This window comes from Centruroides vittatus, unplaced genomic scaffold (genome assembly GCF_030686945.1).
Source record: "Centruroides vittatus isolate TY-2023 unplaced genomic scaffold, ASM3068694v2 contig_603, whole genome shotgun sequence".
In the NCBI taxonomy this organism is placed as follows: Eukaryota; Metazoa; Arthropoda; class Arachnida; order Scorpiones; family Buthidae; genus Centruroides; species Centruroides vittatus.
The window spans coordinates 62,738-86,270 of NW_027122369.1; the positions used below are offsets into that span (position 1 = coordinate 62,738).

A 23,533-nucleotide genomic window follows, 5' to 3' on the forward strand; every position below is an offset into this window, starting at 1 on the left:
GTACTCAATATACTTAATTTCCTCACACATTTACTGACTTAAGTAGAAATAATGTAAATGGTAATTTATTTGCATCAAAGTTTGACTAAATGTTGATAATTTCTATAAAAATATAATGTCGAATTGAAGTAATTGGTCGCTAGCTTCTTTTAATATATGAACTAATTAATTGTAATGTATTTATCAATTTTTATACAACGAGGCTTTAAATGTAGTATAATATTTTAAGTGTACTAAAAATATAAATATCATAATTAAACTGTTTATTACATGTTACTGAAACTTCAAGGTTGTATGAACACAAATAACTGAATAAACCTTTACACTTTAACATGCTTTATATATATATAGATTTAATGAGTAATGTTTTAGATGCAGTTTAAAGCTCATCTTAGATGCGAGATATTAATACAGAATGGAGAGGAAACAGAAGAGTAGTCCATTGGATTCAGCCGGTGTTTTTTCTCGTGCGTTTTTCTGGTATGTAATATTATTTAAACTCTAATAATTGTTTAATAATATCTTGTAATTTACTCCTGTGCTTTTTGTTGAAAGATTCGGTTGATGCCATTAAAGTTTGTCTATTCCTGACTTCGTCGTTTGTCCTCAAGGTTTTCTATCCCAAGTCTATTTTTTCTTTCTAACTTCTTCGGCACTTTTCAGTCTCAGATCGTCTTTATCGAAGTCAGGAGCACTCTTTTTCCCTCTCTACTACTTCGAGGTTCTCACTAAAAGTGACTTTTTCTCTGTTCGTTTGGCCCCAGGGCCCTACACCGTCTTTTGTTTTACTTATTTTCGTGGAAAAGATAATCCTACCAAGATAAGGATTAGATAAGAAAGTTCTAAAAGGAATTCAGAACAAAGAAACAGGAAGGAAGGCTAAGATTAATTCAAATAAAATATACAAATATGCAATATTATGGCCGATGGCCACACTATAATCGAACAAATATGTAATAAATTCGAATTGAAACGGTTTGAACATTCATTTGGTTAAAAAATCGTAATACATAAATATTGTATGTTTGGAAATTAACCCTTCTGCAGTCATGTGATTTTTCGATTTAAATTTAGTCACGTGGCCTCCAACAGACGCCATTTTTTATTTTAAAATTGTAAAATTTTTGGCTTTGCTTCAAAAATTATTATTACATTTTGTTTTCTTTATTTTCTCTACTTTTAAACTGTGTAAAATATTTGTATATTCACACAAATGCTTTATCTGTGTCGAATTTAATGTAATTTGATACGTAAAACGCAAAAAATAAACATATGAAATTTCAACTCGCTGTAATTTTTCCCATATTTCACCGATTACCATCGGGTTTGTTTGTAAATAGGGAAGAAATATGACTCTTTCAAATGAACTCAGTAGAAATTTCGTACTACTGCAAGAAAATTTGTCCACAGACCCCGCGATACCCCCTACCGCGAAAGTCAATAAACGTTAATTGCTTTTTGACTATTTTCAAATGCTTCTTTCTGAGTTGTAAATCGACCAATTGGCAAAGTTTTTATTTCGTTTTACTCATAGAAATGTTGTTTTTAAGATTTAACAGATAGTTTTCTGAGATGTTTATATATTAATTTTATTTTTAATTTTTAAGTTATTACCATTAGAAACAAAAAATTGCATCTGAAATAGTACAGTTGAAGCCGTTCTTCCGGTTAAACCTTAATGCTCTCTCTCTCTCTCTCCCCCGCGGTATATTTCGAAAAATCCCTTCTTAGTGTGCGTTTCCATGACGTACCCTAACTGTGTACCAAATTTCACTTCTTTAGGTTCATCGCTTTGCTCTGGGCGATGATGAATCAGTCAGTCAGTCAGGTAGTTTTATATATATAGATATAAAATATCATTAAAAACTTAACTTTATTATATATCTAATGCTATAGATTTTAAACTAAACTATCATTATAGATAAGATCGTATATAAATATCTATATTGTAGAAACTGCAAAGTTTCAATAAGAAATTTAAGTTATGATCTACTGCTATGGCCCTGCAATATTATACTATAATTTTGATTAAGTTCAACTTTTTTCTGAAAAATGACTATGAGCTAAAGTTTAGTTAATTGCTAACTATCCTTACATATTTTTAATTTGTAATATAAATTTGTCATTAACACTTTGATGCTTGTATTGTATTATGACCAGGATATAAATTTTAAGATGCGATTTTTCAAAAGAGTTTTAAATTCTTGAATAAATAATATTTCACACCTACATTTATAACGCAGTGTTATTAAAACATTAATTAGCAAAACTAAAAAGTGGGTTTTTAAAATCATTGTTTTCTGGGTTATATAAAACTTGTATGTAGTGACGATTAATAGATAACGTAAATATCTGAATTCCGTTACACCAATGCACCCAAATAAAATTTTAATTTCATAAAATAATACGAAAATGTTTAGAAATATTATTGTCGATTATTCAAAATAATGTAACTGAGGTAAATTTCCACAAATTTTACGACTTAGTTATTGCACAAAATCTTATTTGTACAGTTATTTATTTATTTATTTAACATATGTTCATACATTCCCTGTTCCGCCAGAGGCACTACCAGGGAGATAGTGTACAATTTAAATGTAAAGCAATTGTGATATTGTAAATTACATGCAGCAAAAAGAGTGGTGAAACAATATATACATAACATAAAATTGCGCGACACAGCTAGACACGCAGGCACAGTGAGGAAATGAACATAAGAGAGAATGCTGTCATAGCTTATGACATGCAATTACAAACTGGATGCAGAACATAGGCATTTAGCAGCGAAACATTAAGAAAACCAAGTTACAATGATAAAATATGAATATAGTAAGTAGAAATAGAAGTAGCACAAGGAGTGTGCTACTGAATGGCTATCCAAGTCAAATAACAAATACTATGTTCACGAGTTAGGCTGAGATGGCCCTTACACTAAATTTCATTATGTTGTTCAAGGAGGCCTTCTTTGAAGGAGCGGATTGATGGTTATGATAGCTTTTTTGGCTAGCTTTTTGAAAGTACGAAAAATTTTAGTAGTTTTCCATATATCCTTCATGTCACAGGGCCAGTCTGAATGAATTTTATTTAAGAGGACGCATAGTTCTGTTCGCTCGCTGGTGGTGATGGTGCAGTCGTATAAATAGTGAGTGGCGCCGTCTCTGACGGTGCAGGTGGGGCAGTGCTCGGAAGCGTGGTCGGTGAATCTGGCCAGATAACTGGCGAAACCGCCGTGATCGCTCAGGAACTGTGTTGTGTAGTGATCAGGTGTAAACCAGCTGATCTTGAGGAATTGTTCAAGGTCGGGAATAAACCGATAAGTGATGTGTTGATTCATCTCATTCCAGCGTGTTTGCCATTTGCCAATGGCCTCTTCCCAAAGTAAGTGTTTTAGGGTGCCCTGACTGATCTTGTCATAGATGTATTGGTTGTTAGGATCCAGTGCTGCCTCCTTCGCAATGGCATCCGCCCTCTCATTTCCCTTAGTCCCTTGATGGGATCTGACCTAGTTGATTTGGAAATTGTTTGTAGAAGTGTTAATTTTATTCCTAGTGTCCACAGCCAGAGGATGGAGTTTGTAACTGTGAATTATATTGAGGGCTGAGAGAGAGTCTGTGAAGATTGAAATCTGCATGTTGGTGTAGGTGGTATTGGACCAGTCTATTGCGTTGTTGATGGCCAGGAGTTCAGCTTGGAACACGGTACAAATAGGATGTAGCTTGAATTTTTGGTGATGCGCTTCCGTACGATCGACGTATGCCACGTAGCTGCATCCCACATTCCTGTCAATGCTGGATCCATCGGTATAAATTTCGATGTTGGCGTTAATACGTGTGTAGTTGCTAGTAGTGAAATTATCATTTACGCCAGGAAATGTGTTAAAGTACGGGTACGGTTTTTCCATTCTCTGTGATTCAATAATATCATCACCAATTGGAATATCCTTTCCCCATCTAAATTGCTGGATCTTGCTCTTCCTAATGATCTCGATGTCTATGGGGATTTTTTTTTGCAATTACCTGAAGGCTGTTATTACTGATTGTGCGGTAGGCCTTTGTAATTAAAAGAAGTGCCCACCTCTGAGCGGACACCAGTTTCTTCCTGGGATGAACCTTCGAAACGGCTCGTCCTCATGTGCCGCAATCATGACTGACGATCGGGATGAAGATGCCGTCGTATATGGCAGAAAGGGCTTCAGGAGAGGGACCCCAATCTCTCCTGGCCACCTGCGCCAACGTTTGAAATATGAGCCCGGTGCGTTTTGTGGTGTTCTCAATATGAGAGTCCCAGGAAAATTTGTGGTCTAGTATTATGCCTAAATACTTAAGAGTTTTTCCCACGCGGATGGCCACACCGTTCATTTTAAGTGTTGGGGGTCTTAGATATAGGTTCCTTTTCCTTGGTTTATTGAAAATGATGGCCTTTGTTTTTGGGAATTAAAAGTCAGCTCGTGCTTGTCACCCCAAGTGCTGATGAGTTGTAATAGGCGATTTCCCTTGGTTTCCAGTTCGGCTCTCGACCTGCCACCAATCAGCATGAGCACGTCGTCCGCATTTGCGGTGGAAGAGTTTTGCCCAAAGTTGCTTCTTAAGAAAGTATCAAACGTTAAGTTCCAGAGCAGGGGCCCACAGACAAGACTCATGTGGACATCCCCTTGTTATGTTTTTACTAACTTCTTGTTGGCCATATTGGAGAACAGACTTCTTGTCTCTGAAGTAGTCTAGCAGAAGTCTATGTAGGTTGCGTGGGCAGCCGATGTTGTGCAGCTGTAGGGTCACTAGGGCCACCAAGCGCTGTCAAAAGCCTTAGAGATATCAAGGCTGACCCCTAGGACATATTTGTTATCTTGCAAGAGGCGTTTGATATTGTTCACAGATTGTTTTATGGCATCCTCCGCGGACCTCTGGCGCCAAAAACCAAATTGTCTGTCGCTGAGCTTTTGGTGATGTTCCACATGCCATTCAAGTTTATTTTTAACGAGTTTCTCCAGGACTCCCTAAGATTGGAAGCAGGGAAATAGGTCTGACATAGTTGGACTGTCCCGGTTTAGGCACGGGAACGACTCTAGCCCTCTTCTAGGATCTCGGAAAGACTGCGTGTTGCAGACAGTTATTATAAAGGTCAGTAAGGTAAAATGGAATAATTTCCCATAACTTGATCGCTATTTCTGTGCTAATTTCATCTAAACCCGGTGCCTTGCGTTTCCCTAGAGTTGAGAAGGCTATACCTATCTCCTCTTTAGTGAAATAAGGGGTATTTTCACTCTGTTCAAGTTTATCTTTATTGGCACGAATTTCCCTCTGCCATTCAGTATCTTCCTTGGGATCGTCGTCCGGACAGAACTTATTAAGCTGTTTAGTCATAATCTGGGTATAGTTGCAGGGTTGCTTCCGGTGTTTTCGTCAGTCAGTATTTTAACTTTACTCAATCTGTTCGTACACATTTTTGTAATAAAACCCCACGGGGCCCTCAATGTAATGGTACAGAACTCACGCCACGTACGTAGTTTTTCGCCTCTGATAGTCTGTTTATAAGCATGTTGGCTATTTAGGTAGGCTTCTTTATGCCTGTTACGTTCGCTTTCATTTCTACACCTTTGGTAGATATGTCTTAATTTGTTGGTTTCTTTGCGCAATTCTCCGAGTTCCGGAGTCCACCAGGGAATTTTCCTTCTTCCTGGCCATCTTTTTGGGTATGTATGTTTCGCACGCCTTGCGAATAATGTCTATATTTGTTTCAATTTGGACTCTGGCATCGCCTTGATTTTCAGAGTAGATTTTATTGAGATGACTCTCCAAGTATGCCTTAATCCGGTTCCAGTCAGCTCTGTTGGGGTCGAATTTGCTCCTAGGGGTGCTTTCCATGGAGTGCTCATTCTTTGAGCATGTGATTTCAAATGCAATGTGAGCGTGGTCGCTCAAAGTTTCGTCAGGGAGAACTCTCCAGTTCACGATTTTGGTGTAAAGGCCAGAACTACAGGTCGACACGTCTATCCAAGAATTTCCCCGCGGAGAGCGAAATGTGGGAGGAGACATTGGATTATTGAGTAAGAGGAAGTCGTTGCGATGTATAAGTTCCTCAAAGAGACTCCTGCGTCTGTCTAGTTTTTCCCCTTCCCAAGATGGGGAGTGAGTGTTCATATCACTCACCATTATGATGTGGAATCCCTGAAAGGCATCTAAAATTCTTTGTAGGTCCTCGAGGAAGCCTTCGCTTTCCATCCAGCCTGGGAAGTAGACATTGATTATAATAAGTCTTTCACTATTAAACAGAATCTCTGTAGTCACGATGTGCTCGTTACTGTACTTAGTGTGGCGCAATGTTGTTAAATTAACATTGGGTACCAGTGTGATAGCCCACGGGTACTGTACTGTACCACTGAGGATCGGGCAGGACATAGGTAAACACGAGAAGATGCCATTACGGCAATACAGTTCTTGTAGAACAGCGGTCCCCACCAGTGGTCCGCGGACCACCAGTGGTCCGCAAGAGCTAAAATATGGTCCGCGAAAGATTTAAAATTTTTATTCATTTAAAATTATTATTCCCATGTTGATACAAACTGAATTTAATTTTTACTAAAAATGTTATGTTTTCTATTATAATAGTACTGTTAAAGCATGTTACTCTTGAGTTTAACGATTACTTATGTTAAAAGTTTTGATTAAAGTTTATTTTTAGATTGATAGTTTATTTTTCTTAAACCTTGTGGTCCCTGCTAACAACAATGAAATCAAAGTGGTCCCTGATCAAAAAAAAGGTAGGAACCGCTGTTGTAGAAAGACCAAGTCGTAATTATCTAGTGTTTCATAGATGAGGGAAGTGTCTGAGATGCTTCTTTGAGTATTGCTTTGCAGTATACGAATGTTGTTGAATTGATTATATCCCATAGTCGGTTCTTGTAGTAATAATTGATTTAACCCGTTGATATGTTGGACACTTGACATCCCTCGCGTTGTGTTTGTGATTCTTGGTCTTGTCTAATATGCAATTACAGCAGGTTGGTGCTTTCCTGCGGTTAGGGCAGCCACGAAAAGGGTGGTCCCCTGTGCACTGGCTGCAGGTGTGTTTAGTTTGTGGTCAGTCTTTTGCCGCGTGATTAAATTGGCAGCACTTGAAGCACTGCAGGACCGGGAAGAAATCCGCGACCCTGCAGCGCGACCAATCCAGGTTAACTTTTCCAAGATCTATTAGTATCCTTCTAACAGCAGGAGACACCTCCACCACCCAGTTGTTCTATATGGCTTCCTTTTTTCCAAGCTGGAATTTCAGTCGAAACTGTGTTTCGAATTCTTCCTCGGTGAAGTTGTCCTGTAACAGTTGGTTTTGGGTAGTGTAAGAAATTTGGCAATTCCTCCTTTGTAATGTCCGTATGTGCCGAAAACAACACTACGTGTGGCCATCTCTTTTTGGGTCTGTAGGCCGTTATCTTATTTGTACAGTGTAAGAATAATAAGTGTTATTCTCGTTCCTGTATTTATGCATGAACGAAAAGATTTATTCGAAACTAGCAGATGAGCCCGGCGTCGCTCGGGCATAAATCAACAACAGCAAAGATTAAGATTACTAGATTATTTCATATTTCTAACCCTTATATTATATTATAGTATTTAATTTATATTTACAAAGATATCTTAAGTCAGAGTTTAACACACGGAGTGCCTAATCCAATACATCTTAAAAAATTTAAAACTGATCAGATACCAACAATTGTAGAGTATATTAACAAAAATATACTTAACGATAGAGAACTTTATTTAATTTACGTTTGAATTTTGTCACGATGAGAATTAAGTTGTGCAAAATACACGTTGTAATGAATGTTATATTTTTCAAGGTTGTTTGTTCTCAGAATATTTATGAGATAAATATTCTTAAAATAACATCTTTTTATTTTACAACGCTTCATATGATATAGATTATCGAATAAAATAGTTTGCTGATGTTCACTTGAATTTGTATATACAAGAGCAGATTAAATTCATTTTCATAGCTCTGGTCATCTTTCTAGTAGTTGCTGTTAGACATGTGGCTGTCACGTGTTAAAGTTTGTCACATGTTCTTTTGACAGATATAGTGTGATGTACGGTGACAGTGTTTATTTTCCTTTGTTTCCCATGTCCCTGAGAATTCTTGCCTTTATGTTAATGACCAGTGGTTGGTGGTCTGTGTGTGGTTCTTCTTAGTGGAGTGAAGACGTATAGAAGTTTAGTCCGTCTCCCGTTTTCATCCTTGCTGGCTCAATTGATCCAACTTCACTAACAGAAATTACTAAGAAAAGGTTATGGGCCCAGGACAGCAATCTAGGACAGTAGCCCAGGACAGTAACCCAGTACATTAATGCCTTTATAATTTTTGTTCATTGTGATATTGGTTTTGTTTGAGATTTGGTGGGATCCGAAAGACAACGTGTGAGATGGAAAATTTACATAAAGATATCTTCACAAAGGAAGGGTTTGTCAACTTCCAAAAACTGGAAGGTTCATCCAATTTTTCATCATGGCAATTCAACGTAAAAATGCTGTTGATGAAGGAAGATCTGTGGGCAGCGATCGAGACGCCGGTAACAGATAAAGAATCTACGGCGAAAGAAAAAAGTTGTGATTGAAGGGCGTTAGGAACAATAGCCCTGACAGTTGGGGACCACGTTAAAGTCGATATCCAACATTGTACAAGTGCCAAGGAAGCATGGGATACTATAGCAAATCTCTACGAAGATAAGAGTATTCTGAAAAGGCTGCAAATAAAAAGGGAACTTTACTCCATGGATTTTAACACGTGTACAGGTATGGCCGCTTGTATTAACAAAATACAAACCCTCATTGACCAGTTGAGAAAAATCGGTTGTACAATTGATAATCAGGAACATGCGGAATTATTATTGATGCGTTTACCGGAAGAATATGATAGTTTAGTGACCAATTTAGCGATTGCCGCAGACGTAAAATTAACCTCAGTTTCAGTTAAAGCTAAACTGCTGCAACAGGCTGCCAGAAAAAATGATTGCATTAGTACTAATGAGTCAAAAGTGTTTAGTGCAACAAGAAACCGTTTCGATAGAAGAGGCACTAGTATAAAACAAAAACATGACGATACAAGAATCTTTAATGGAAAATGCTTCAAGTGCAATAAGTATGGACATAGAGCATCGCAATGTCACAGTGAAACGAATCCGAACCAAAAAATCCAATGATGTTATGTTCAATTATAAACAAAGGTGTTGACTCACATAACTCTGACTGGATAATAGACAGTGGTAGCGCTCATCATTTAAGTTATGTTCGTTAGCTTTTCGTAAAGTTTAGACCTGCTAATCACGTGATAGATGTGGCAAACAATTTAAGTTTGAGAGTCGCAGGTGAAGGTGATATATCCTTGCGCCTAAACGTGAAAGGGGTACCCTTCAATTGTATACTAAAAGATGTTTGGTATGTGCCCGAAGTGACCGTCAATCTGTTATCAGTAAGCCAACTTTCCAAGAGAGGCTTGACTACTCATTTTTATGGAAATAAATGTGTTATCAGAAAGGGCGAACTTATGTATGCCACAGCAAAGAAGATAAACCATTTATATGTAGTGGATACATATAAAAACATTGTTAATATAGCTAGTCCTCAAAGTAAATATTGGTTATGGCACAAACGAATGGGACATCCAAGTGAAGCCACCATGAAAGCTTTCAGACTGTATGATCCGAGCAACAGGTCTATTGTAGTATCAAGAGACGTGAAATTTAATGAAATGTCAAGATGCAGATCAGACGAGAAACAGACAGAAACTGTCAACGTATTTCCATCAGATGACAAGAAAAAGTTCAACGAAGATGGACACCAGAGGTCAGCGGGGCTGATTTCAAATCTGAGGACTCGGAAGATGAGCCTGAAGAGCAAGAGCAAAGTCAAGAGCAGAGTCATTCATCTGTCCCTACAACAAGTACTCGATTGAGAAGAAATGTTAGACCACCACAACGATACGGAAATCCAATTGTCTATGCAGTAGGTCAAGTGCCTTTTTCATATTTGCAGGCAATTAAGAATCCAAATTCCAAAGATTGGATTAATGCAATGAAAACAGAGTTAAAGGCGATTCAAGATCAAAAGGTATGGAATTATGTGAATTGCCCAGTGATAAGAGAGCGATAAAAACTAAATGGGTTTTTACAAAGAAGGAATTAGAAGGGAAAAGTAAATTCAAAGCTAGGTTAGTAGCTAAAGGCTGCGCTCAGGTTAGTGGAGTGGATTTCGGGGAAACATATGCATCAACCGCAAGAAGCACAACTATTCGGATGTTGTTTGCTCTAGCTGCGATGAAAAACCTAGAACTCAGGCAATTTGATTTCGAGACAGCTTTTCTAAATGGGGAGTTGCATGACGAAATCTATGTAACTCAGCCAGAAGGTTTTAGCATAGAAGGGAAAGAAAACTGGGTCTATAAATTGCATAAAGCATTGTACGGATTGAAACAATCAGGGCGTGTGTGGCAACAAACACTAAAAGAAAAATTGATGCAGATAAAACTGAAGAGATCAATCTCTGATGACTGTTTATATTATAGAGCTGAAGGTACGAAAATTTTATTATTGCTGATTCATGTAGACGATATTATAATAGCTCACAACAATAATAAATGGGTAGACGAAATTAAGCAGAGATTGACAGAATCGTTTAAACTAAAAGTCTTAGGTTCTCCAAAGTCCTTTTTAGGGATAGAAATTAGAAAGGATAGCAACTTAGCCAAAATTACACTAAGCCAGGAAAAATACATTCATGAAATTTTAGAACGTTTTTTTATGGACAAATGTAATACTGTTTCAACTGCATGCGATTCTAGCTTAAAACTCAAGAAACCTCAGGTAATAGATTTTGAGTTGATGTCGAGAATACCATATCAGCAGGCAATAGGCTGTTTAATGTATGCGTCAGTAATGACCCGTCCTGATATTGCACATATTGTTTCACATTTGAGCAAATATAACAATGCATTTGACAGAACTCACTGGGAGGCAGTAAAGAGGGTATTTAAATATTTAAAAGGAACTGCAGATGTAGTGCTTAGTTATGAAAGAAACGGAGAAATAGACATTGTAGGCTTCTGCGATGCTGATTATGCTAGCGATGAAGATGACAGAAAATCATTTCTGGTTACTGCTTTAAATTAGGGAATAACCTTGTGAGCTGGTCAAGTTGTAAACAAACAACTGTCAGCCTTTCAACGTGCGAAGCAGAATATGTAGCAATTACCGAGGCTAGCAAAGAAGCAATCTGGCTTAAATCGCTATTAAGAGAAGTGCTATTAGGCGAACTTAAAACAGAAACGACTTGTATATTTTCTGATAATCAAGCAGCAATATGTTTGGCCAATGGGGAAGGCTCTCACAAAAGGGCAAAGCATATAGACATAAAATTACATTTTGTGAAGGACCTCGTCAGTGAAGGTAAAATAAAACTAAAACATATCTCAACCGAAAATATGCCTGCAGATGTATTGACAAAGGCACTCGGTCCGAATAAACACAAGAAATGTTGTAAACTATTGGGTCTTAATATTCGCTAATATTAATATGTTAACTGTTATTGAATGACCTTTGGCCACGCAACAGCCAAGCGGGGGATTGTTAGACATGTGGCTGTCACGTGTTAAAGTTTGTCACATGTTCTTTTGACAGATATAGTATGATGTACGGTGACAGTGTTTATGTTCCTTTGTTTCCCATGTCCCTGGGAATTCTTGCCTTTATATTAATGACCAGTGGTTGGTGGTCTGTGTGTGGTTCTTCTTAGTGGAGTGAAGACGTATAGAAGTTTAGTCCGTCTCCCGTTTTCATCCTTGCTGGCTCAATTGATCCAACTTCACTAACAGAAATTACTAACAGTTGCACTCCTATTATTGTTGAATTTATTTTACACCTCACACCTCTAAAAATTTATTATTGTTTTCATTTTGTATCTAACACCAATATTTGAAGGCAGTTTTTGATAGAAATATAGTTAGTATTTAATTATTTGACATTAAAATATGGACATGTTTCTTTTTGCTTGGACAGGGCGGATATGTTTTTTTTTGCCTGGCCACTATATTCTTTTTACTTTGTAATACCGAGTACTTCTTTAACTTCTCAAAACAACATAGCATTTTACAAAATACGGAAGAAAAATACACTCCGAAAAATAAAAATACAGCGACTTTTTTATTTTACAAGAATGGTAATTAACTCTATTCTTCCAAAATAATTATAAAAAACGATGGCGTCAGACTTTCTATTCTTCTTACTTTTTACTCTTAAAGTATACGAAAAAATATATTTTTCGTCCAGTTCTGACTTATGGATATTATATAACTAAAAAATTTTCTGAAACATTGTGTTAACAATGAATAAAAAAGATTACAGTTAAAAAGGTAAAAGGAAATCAACTTGCAGAGAAAAAACTTTTTATTTACTTTAACAAACTTCCCAGATGCATTTCGCCTCTTATGAAAGGCCTCTTCAGTAGGTTTGACCGTACATAGTAGGTCGGAAATATGAACTGTGTACGGTGAAACCTACTGAAGAGGCCTTTCATAAGAGGCGAAATGCATCTGGGAAGTTTGTTAAAGTAAATAAAAAGTTTTTTCTCTGCAAGTTGATTTCCTTTTACCTTTTTAACTGTAATCTTTTTTATTCATTGTTAACACAATGTTTTAGAAAATTTTTTAGTTATATAATATCCATAAGTCAGAACTTGAAGAAAAATATATTTTTTCGTATAATTTAAGAGTAAAAAGTAAGAATAACGCTATTCTTATTCCAAGCAATCACACAGGTTCCCATTATTTTCTTCTTTTTTTGAATCATCTGCTTCAAGCTTGGTTACGTTTCGTAACACTGGTTTATACCATGAAAAACGTTCATCCTTTTCTCATTCCTCGCCATACAGTCTTTAAAAGTGATTGGGCATCTTTTTTCTTCCAGCTGCCTTAGAGGTAGTTGTTCGACCGGTTCCTCAAAGCATTTTTTGTGTGTTCGGCGCTTTTTGTACATCTTAACAAACTCTTTACTATCACTTTCAAATCGAAAGTTTTCCAGTGCTTTAACTTTTATTACTAGTACTGTAACAACTCGACTTCTTTTTTTCAACGGTTTCAACTTTTTTCTGAATTAGAATTCTTTTCTTGTGGCTTATAAGGTCAATGGTTTTAAAACAGATAGACAAAGTCTTTCTGTTTATTAATATAGGCCAATGTTCTCGTAAATTTTTAATTTTTTTTAACTTCATACACGCTATGGTATTCTCTGTTTACGAATGTAGGATTCTTTCTTAACTTTTTCCCACTCTTCCAAAGACTCTATCAGGGGGCAAAAGACTACGTCCCCTATCTGAAAACGTTATCTGAATTTCTTCTACACTGCAAGTGACCAAAAATATAGCAACGTCTGAAGAACAAAGTTATCTTTGATTTCTGCTCCAGAACAGTCACAAAATAAACAAATGATCTTTACAGCTGTCAAGTCAATGTTCTTTACATAATGGAATAAATATGATGTTACCTCTGTGGATTCTCTTCCGGACTGATCCTGAGCCCATGTATAGAGTACTGGTTATTTTTCTTTGGCATCAACCACGTAGAAGGCATATAAACTTAGTTGGCGTAAATAGATCGTCTCTTGGACCGGACTTTTTGGTGATTATTGTACATGTTGTAAATCAAAGCAGACTGTGATCCCATTATCTCGTTATTCTCTCATTAGTTCATAGAAAGCTTTGGCACGAACCTAGTGAACACGTTTCTTAAGAATCAGGTCATTGATAACTGTGATAACTGTGACATTCCTATTTTCTGGACTGGCACATTTTTCCTTCTTTGACAGCAAGTCTATTTTGTTGCAGTAGCTGCAAATGTCACTTGCCAGTGATGTAAAACCAATGTTGTATTCACAAAATACTTTACAAAATACATAGTTTTTCACTTGTAACGTTACACAAGAATTATCAATATTATCATAAATCTTATACAATTTTGTCCTGTTGAGATCTGAATGCGAGTGAATTCGCTTAGAGTTTTTGCGATTGCAATGGCTTTCTTGCCCTTTCAATTTTCTTAAAAATTCTCGAACAGCAACTTTTTTTGCCTGCTGATTTGTAGCTAGTAAGATATCCATCACGAACCTCTCTTAGGCTTCTATTTTTCATTACCCTTTTAGCTACATTGTGCAACCTTATTGCTTTTACTCTAGTTAAGTGCATAAAAATTTTGTTGCAGATAGGAATTTCTTTTCCTCTATTGTTGAAAATGCTATATTTTAACATTAAATCCACATAGTTTTAAATTAGTGTTACGGTTATTGGTTTGAGGTTGACGCTTCAGTCTTCTCTTTACGTTACTAAAACTTAGGTATGAACTAATTTTACAATCTTGTTCATATTTGTCTATAAATTCATAAATAGATTTTCTTAACGTAGCTGCATCTAATGGTCTAATCGTGGTGTGAAACAGTTGCACCCCAAAGGAGCACGGTATTTTTCTATTTTCTTCTTTGCCTGTACTTCAACGGTTTTAGGTTTCTTTCTGGATCCAATATTGCCTTCTTCTAAACTTATCAAACCGTCTTCATTCATTTTCACTCAATTATAACACTGAAATACACTGTATAATAAAATGTGTACTAATAAACAACACTTTAACATCAAATTCTCTGTTCCAACAGAACAACAAAACCACCTGCTGCATTCTGGGAGTCATGTGACTGAATCATAACTCTTCATCGGCTGAGTCAGATTGCAATGAATATATTTTTTTTTTTTTTTTTTTTTTTTTGCTTGGAACACATGTAAAGAGATGTTCTTTTTTGCACAGAAGGTCAATTTTCGAAGCTAAAAAAGTATTGGATGTGTATTTTTTTGAATGAAACTGAATATAACTGTAGAGAGGAATGAGAATAAAAGAAATAATCAATTCTAAACTCAACTTTTAGGGACTAAGGGTCGAGTAATAAACTCCAGGGCCGGATTTACATAAGGGCATTTGGGGCTGGTGCCCACGGCACCGACAAAATTATGTTTAAACATAATTTTTTTTCTATTACCGCGACAGCCTAGTGTGGCCTAATCATGAAGGCCACAGGCAGAGAAAACCAAACCCGGGAATAAACCTATGAAACATATCAGAAATTTTTGGAAAAAATTTTACATAGCTATTTTTCAATTAAATTAAAATAATTAGTTTTACATAATAAAATATATGTATGTTTACAATAACCTTATTTTTAAATGAAATTTACAACTTCCTAGTTGAAATCTAGTTGAAAGTACAGTATTTTGTGTAAATTTTCTAAATCCTCAAATTTGCCCACTCTTAAAGGGGGACCCCACTGTATTCAAATTATCGCAGCATTTCATTGTTTCGTATATAATACAATTATTCCCGAACACGAACCAATCGCAATAGGTAGCAATTCGTTGTAGCTTTGTACTTCCACTAAATCTATGTTTGTTTGGTGCAATTTTAGAAAAAATATAACATCATGGACTCTAAAGACGATATAGACTTCGCTTGGCAAGAATTAACTGATAAATGCATAAGCGGAGTGTGGAGGAAATTATGGCTGAAGGTATCCAAGAATTCTCAACAAGAAGAAAATATTGCTGTATCATTACGTTGACCAAATTGTCAACCTAATCGACACAGCAGGAGATGTAGACAAGCAGGATATTGAGGGGTTACTGCAAGTTTCTGGTGAGATCCTTACCAACAGTCGTTGATAAGGCTCTCACCTTCAAGAAATGGCAAAACAAGGAATTCACGTAGAACTGGAAAATAGAGATTCTGAAATGAAGAACCCAAAAATTTTCTCTACAAATTTTCTTGGTAAAAGTTTAGTAAGGATAAGAGAAATTGTTGATCAAATTGTAGCGAATGATCCAGATTTTGAAAGGAGTGCAAAAGGGAGATGAAGTGTTTTGGATGCGATCTTCTTGCTACCGACATTTGCTTAAGGAAAGAAAAAAAGCGACAAATGAAAGTACACGACTTTATGACAAAAAACAAGAATTTCAAAAGAGCCAGAACCTTCGTCACAAAAAATGAACTTTACATTTCTGTGTCCATATGTTTGTTATTTGACACACATTGTTATGTAAATTAATATAAGAATAACTTAAACTAAGGTAAAATCTGTTTAAACTCCAGTAAATTTATTGTAAATTTCATATATTTAATATTTGATTTAAGGCTAAACATGAAGTGAGGCAAGTTGAATATAAAAATGCAAATGACTGTGACAGATGAAAGCAAAATACAGTCAAACCTGTTTTTATGCGGTGGATAGGGAACGCATAAAAAAATCGCACGAAACTTTACGAGTGGCTATAAAAAATGGTTTTCGCAACACAATTAAAAATATATTTTTTTATGCAGTCAATAGGGACCGCATAAAAAAAGTCTCACATAGAAAATAACTCAAAACCGTACGAAATAGAATTTATTGACAACAGATGTCAGCACTTGACTGCATCGTCTCGTCTATCGTCTGTTTTACATATTTTTGTCCAGGTGGTGTTTTGTTGACTTAAAAAATAAATTATTTCATTTTTCGCATATTCATGCAATAATATTACTATAATAAGTTCATTTATGCTATAATAAGTTTATTTAGCTATAATAAGTCAACGTGAGACATGACAAATCGCACGAGACTAGTCGCCAACTATACCGCACAAATAAAATATCGCACAAAAAAAGACCGCATAAAACAGGTTTGATTGTACAATATTATTATCGAGATGATGATCGCTGATCTAAACCAAATTCTTAGGCCGTTGATAGTTCGGGGGTCGTCTTATAAGAAAGATACATGCTACAGCTATAAAACTTTGACGAAAATTTATAGCTCGTCTTATCTGAAGGTCGTCTTATTTGCGGAAATATACAGTATGTCTCATTTCTTTTGCAAAAAGGCATAAAAAACAAATGTAATCGTTCTATGCTCTCTGTTACCGATTTACACTATTACTTTAAATGATATCCTTTGCATATGACGTTATGAATAAGGAATATTTTATAAACGCAGCTGCAGTGCAGGTTTTGTTGCCATTAAATTCTCTCTATTCTACACAACTGTGAGATCTCTTCGCTCACTTGTCAAGGATGACGATATATTACTATTTAAATTAAGGAAAACAGCAAGATCGTGGAATCTCGGTCTTGTCAGAGCCTGACACCAGCTAGGATAATTAAAATGCGCACCCTAACTCGCGGGTGCTTCGAATCGATAGTTGGCGTCCGAGTGATGTCTAATTTCTAGTAGGACGGGTAAATCGAGTGTAAGAAAGGTTCGTGTCGATTCGGAGAAGTGGAAGAACAGACAAATTCTTTATCTATATACTAAACAATTTATTGAGGTTATATTAAAGGAGAAATTAAAGAGTTTGAGTCTGTCAGCTTATCGCGAAAAACAGTAACGTGAATTGATGCCATTGCATCAAACTTGTCGACTCAATTTAGGCAGCGTATGGAAAACTTTAAATATTTTTCCGTGACGATGGATGAAAGTACAAATAGAAGTGACACTGCTCAATTATTAATCTTCATTAGAGGCGTTGACGACGAATTTAATATTACTGAAAAGCTAGCTTGTTTGCAATCGATAAAAGGAAAAACGACGGGGAAAATAATTTATAACGAATTTTCCGAAGGTCTTCAAAATTTAAATGCGCGTATTTCAAAATTATGCAATATAACTACAGATGGAGCCCCAAATATGGTTGGAAAAAACGCGGGATTTTCAGGTATTTTTCGGAACCAGAATCCTAATCACGATGTTGTATTTTTACATTGTATAATTCACCAGGACGTCCTTTGTAAAGCTGCAATAGATATTATCCATGTACTTAATGTTGTTTTAAAACTAATTAATACGATTCGATCTCGGGGCTTGGTACACCGACAATTCCAAGAATTTCTGATTGAAGTCGACGCAGGTTATTTTGACCTTCTTTACCACACGAAAGTAATATGGTTAAGTTGTGGATATGCATTTGAACGGGTTTGGAATTTAAAAGAGGAAATACAAGATTTCTTAAAGAATAAAACAGACAAATGGACTGATTTCCAAATCTTCGAAGACAAAGATTGGCGTACCGATTTTGCATTTTTTACCGATTTGCTCGAACACTATAACAAATTAAATAAAAAATTGCAAGGAAAGAACCAATTTATAGATGAGACTTGGGGTTGTCTGAAATCATTTAAAACTCAGCTTTTTCTGTTTTATAACTGCATGGCGAAGAACGATTTAACTCACTTTCTGCGTTTAAAATCCATGTCACCAGTTAGTGAGAACAAACTAAAAGAATTCAGTCAGGCGTTGAAAAAACTTCACACAGAATTTGAAACTAAGTTTCAAGATTTTAAGAACATTCAATCATCACTAGATGTTTTCTCGATGCCGTTTAATGTAGATCCGGAAAATGTATCTGCAGAATTGCAGTTGGAAATTATTGAAATGCAGTGCAGCACCCATTTAAAGCAATTGTTCTTGAAATCCACAAAACTAGATTTTTATAGAGCACTGCGGAAAGCTGAATTCCCAAAGATGATTGCTCACGCCCAGAAAATTATGACGATGTTTGCGTCGTCTTATGTGTGCGAACAGACTTTTTCGACCATGAAATTGCGGAAAAACTCAATCAGAAACCGATTGACTGATAAACACCTTTTCGCACTGCTGAAAGTTGCTTCATCACAGCTGGAACCTGCTTTCGAAAATATTATGGAAAATCAAAAACAATTTCATATGTCTCACACACCTACCATGGCAGAGCCTTTGAATAAAAGTTAAATTAATTATTATTTAAGGTAAAACGTAATTTGTGTGTAATGCTGTAATGTTTTTATAATATTATGATTAAAAGCTTTAACACAAAATGCATTTTTTCTATAATTCTGGCCCTCCTCTAGAATTTCTTAAACTTTGTGGCCCCCCATTAAAAAAGTTTGCCCACCACTGATTTAAACCGTGGCTGATCAGGATGACTAGAAAGAAACCCCGAAAGAGGGTACTGTTCCCGTTGTATACAGATATGTTGGCCAATCAGATGGGCTCTTGGTGAGGCCATATTAGACTATATCATTGTGGAAAGGAACTTCAAGATTCTTTCCATCAGAGGAAATGTAAAGATGTTGGGAAGATAAAATGTTGCCTTTTCTGCCTTCTCACGGTTTAACTAAATAAATTAATCGCACTATTTAAAATTTTTACATTTTATTTATGTTAAATATAATATTTATATTTAATTGCCCATTTTACCAGTGGCGTGCTGTGACATTTGATGATAGGGAAGCTGTGTTACTGTAAGAAGACAACTTCCAGGGGCAGTCAGTTAACTGCACGTCAGTGAAGGCCTAGGGTCCATTCGTATGTGCGTGATGGCAGAAGAGACAAAGACGACAAGTACTGACAAAAACCGTTTATTTTAATATAAAATAAACATACACTATGTACAAAATAGTTTGTTTTAGGACAATCAGCCGTTAGGACATCCTGGACGTCGATGTGTTTCTTTGATCGTCGATCGAAGGTGGCCCCGGAACAGTGGCGTTGACAAGTCTGTAAGGCACGGGGAGACTTCGTCCGTTGGGGTTGGAAACGCGGTTTAAGTCCGAAGTGACACGGGTTACAGGGTCAGCTTCCACCTCGAAAATAACTGAATGGAGCAAAGCAGGCAGATTATAGGCATTGGTGCATGCGCTTTATAGAGCACCAACCTCACCCGGTTTAGCTGGTGGAAGCTACACATCAAAATATCGCACAATAGACGAGAAACTGTTTTTTTTTTTTTTTTTTTTTTTTTGCGCGTTGACACACGGCATTTTGGATATTCAGAACGATAACCGAGTGCGAGTGTCGGGGTTATATCGATCTCCGTTCTTTCTTTCGTCCATTTTGATTGGTCATTCTCCCTCAATAACGCTTCCCGAGTGGTTGATCCATGGTTACTAAGCGTAACGAAACTCTTAGCTATAGCGCAAGAAAAGTCAAAATCGAAGATGAATTCGATGTTCCGCCAATCATAGAACGACTTCCTTCCGCGATTGATGGTTTCTGCGTCTCAGTTTAATATAAACAATGGGTGTCCGACTACAAATAATTTTTCCCATGTTTTTTAAAGTAATAAATTTTTTTCTAAATTAACTGTTTATTCGCATCTTTCGTGAGGGGTCAGACCTGTCCGGTATATCACATTTCTATAAAAGTTTTAAACAAATACTAGAAACGTCAAAAATAAACAATTTATGTATTTTAGTTCTAAAATACAAATAATACATATACATAATAGAAATTGATATCATACAAACAATGATAGAAAAATTTGTTTTTTTAATTTTTTATAAACTAACTCTATTTGGCAATTTTTTTCGCAAAGTCATTAATTACTTCATCATAAAAGTCGCCGGTCCTCAACGTATTTGAAAGCTCTTTTTCTATCGAAAGCAACGCTTGCGACCACAATTTTTCCTCTGACTGAGCGAATATTCCTGGCCATTGTATGAATTTGCTTCGTGTTCAAAAAAACTGTGCTCAACAAACGCACTGGTAGATGGTACCGTAAAAATTAATAATATTAAATCATATAATTCTTTTAGTACGTCTTTGTTCGGATCGACATTAATTATAATATGTTTTATGTCTAAGAGTTACTTGTCAATATAGTCTGGACGCGAATATAAATATTGCGATTCACTACGTAATTTAGATAAATCAAAAAATTTTCCATAAAATTTATTTAATTTAAAGAATTAAAACACGCTTGGAAAAATTGTTTTTCATAATATTAAAATTATTAACATCTAAAAGTGATAAAAACTCTAAAGATTTTTTGTCAATCTGTCAATATAATTCCAGTATAATTAAAAGAAAATTATAATTAAATATAACTTTGCAAAGAAACGTACATAAAAATAACACTAAATACTCTTTACTTTTTAAATCTTGAACAATTCACTTAGTCAAATAGCTCCCTACCAGCGGCTAAGAGTTAGAATCGTTGGAAGCGTTATACGATATTTTGGTGTGTAGCTTCCACCAGCTAAACCGGGTGAGGTTGGTGCTCTATAAAGCGCATACACGAATGCCTATAATCTGCCTGCTTTGCACCATTCAACTATTTTCGAGATGGAAGCTGACCCGGTTTTTCGACAATACAGTGCTTTCATTCCACCACTGATATTCGAATACACAATAGCAATAATACTCAAACACCAAAACACTTGCTGAGCTTACTGCTATCTTTAATTTCTAACGTTTTCAACCTAATTTTTATAGGTCATCCTCAGGAAAAATTTATTACAGTTCCACATTCGAATATAAAGCTTTCGAATGCTCGCGACATTTAAAACTTTTCGAATCTTTAAAAATTTTTTAACGGTTTAAATAATAACGGATTAAACTAACTACAAACACATTAAAAACATTACTAATTAACAAACATAAAATAAATAAATAAATAAATAAATAAATACTGTATCAAAAGTAGATTAAACTAGTTAAAGCTGCCATGTCCTTTCTATGGGTTTTTAAATCCCATAAGCTCAGCAAGTGTTTTAATGTTTGAGTATTATTGTAGGTAATTCTGCTGAGGAAGTAAAGATTGTTACACAATAGCAATTTTTTACATGTAGTACAGAAATTTGTAATAGGATACATAATGCGGTTATAATGAAATATTAATTTTGATTAATTCAAAGTACATTAAAATATGAAAATGATTGCCAAATATGAATTTATATTTTAGAAAATATAAGAGAAGCGGCGCTTCCACCGCTTCCAATGACGGCACGCCACTGCATTTTACTGCACTCTAGATCCAGGTTCTCACATAACAAACAATGTTCTAGTAATGAAGCCAGTAAAAACCAGTAAGACACTCAAAATTTTAATGTTACGACAAAGTTCCTCGTAGAACGGACATATGAAAAATGAAACTTTTCCAGAAACAGCAGTTTATGCACTTTTCGATTTCTTGCAAAATTACAGCCTTTTCAAAAGTAAGAATTTAAATACTACTATTTCACAAATACTTATATATAGTAAGCTATTTAATTATTATACAGCCTCTACAAGAATAATACAAAATACAGTGATTGCCTAGAAACTCTATTATTTTCATGTAACATTAATGAAATTTTCTAGTACATTTTATAATAAAATATCAGCAATTATTGCACAAGTTTGAGAAAAATGATTAATAAACAAAAGAGTTATATACTATTAGCAGAAAATAATATGTCCAACATTAATAGAAAATCTTAACTTATGATATCTTTAAATTAAAAGTAGTACCTACTTTATTTACATTTTTGGAAACGAGCTGAAAAAATATGATTAGACAATGAAGTAATAAAACACTACTGTAATATTCTTGTGTAATATTTTCCCATGCCTCAATAAGAGCAGCATTTACTAGAGTGACAGTCTTGTATTGCTTTCCATTGCAATACATTTGGAAAACAGTCACCCCAAAGGAATTTAATTGGGTATAAGTCTGCAGTAAAGAGTGGCCAGTTCAAAAGTCAGACGTTTTTGCTCTGAAAAGAAGGATAACGTTGATTTTGATACATGGAAGCTTGCATTATCCTGCATGAAAAGTCCTGTCCAGGAACTTTCTGTCTATAAGTTAGCAGCTTCCTCCAAATAAGCTCCTGATAGGTTTGAGGGTTGTTTGACCTTCAATAAATAAAAGAACTGTTTTTTCATTCCATCCAATCTCTGCAGAAGTCATGAATGCACCACCACCACCAGCTATTATCTTTGAATGCTGCTTTCAGTCTAGTCGTTAATAGGATTATTAGGTTAATAGGTTATGCCAAATAATACTTAATACCGTCAGATTCCGTCAGGATTACATTTTCTCTCATCCGAGAAAATTACTTTTTGCTATCCTTTTCCTCTTTCAAAGTTGTTTCTTGCTAACAGCAATCGACATTCTTTGTGTTTCTGCTTGAGCTGGTTGCCTTCCTTCATTTTGATTAATGATACATTGTCTGTTGATTTCAAGACATTGTGTACTGTTGATTTAGTGCAGCTCAGTTTCAATTCATTTCTGTTTTTTTCAACGAATGTGTTTCCTTGCACTACACATCGAACAATTGCATGCCATTCTCTAGGTGTTTTCGAACTCTTGCGCCCACTGTTTTGTTTTCTTGTTTGTTGTCCTCTATTATTGAGATACTTTGAAATTGTTGAATTAGCTCTTCCCAATTTTTTTAGCAATTGAAATTACTTTTCCCTTCCTAGTGAAATACATAAATTTTGATATTCTCCGTTACAGTTAGATCCTTCTCAGATTTTATTTTTAATACACAGTACTTTGCAATTTACTAAACCTTTTCTTCCACTTTTTTAAAATCGTATTCTAATGTAAATTTCATTGATTTCAGTCATTACTTTCTTTATAATTAATTCCAATCTGTACATGTTCTACTAATGTTCGACATCCTATTTTTAATGATATTATTTCACTCTTTTTGTTTATTAATCATTTTTCTCCAAACTTATGCGGTT

At 35.5% G+C, this 23,533-nt stretch overlaps 1 protein-coding gene across 1 annotated transcript in view; it reads left to right on the plus strand.

Annotated features, from left to right (window-relative positions):
* The first annotated feature begins 374 nt into the window (after positions 1-374).
* Positions 375-23,533, plus strand: part of LOC136979335 (ATP-binding cassette sub-family C member 4-like) — a 60,742-nt gene continuing 37,583 nt past the window's right edge. Inside the window, exon 1 of the mRNA XM_067275282.1 lies at positions 375-480. Within this exon, the coding sequence (XP_067131383.1) occupies positions 416-480 (65 nt within the window). The 5' untranslated portion in view covers positions 375-415. The remainder of the gene's footprint in view (positions 481-23,533) is intronic.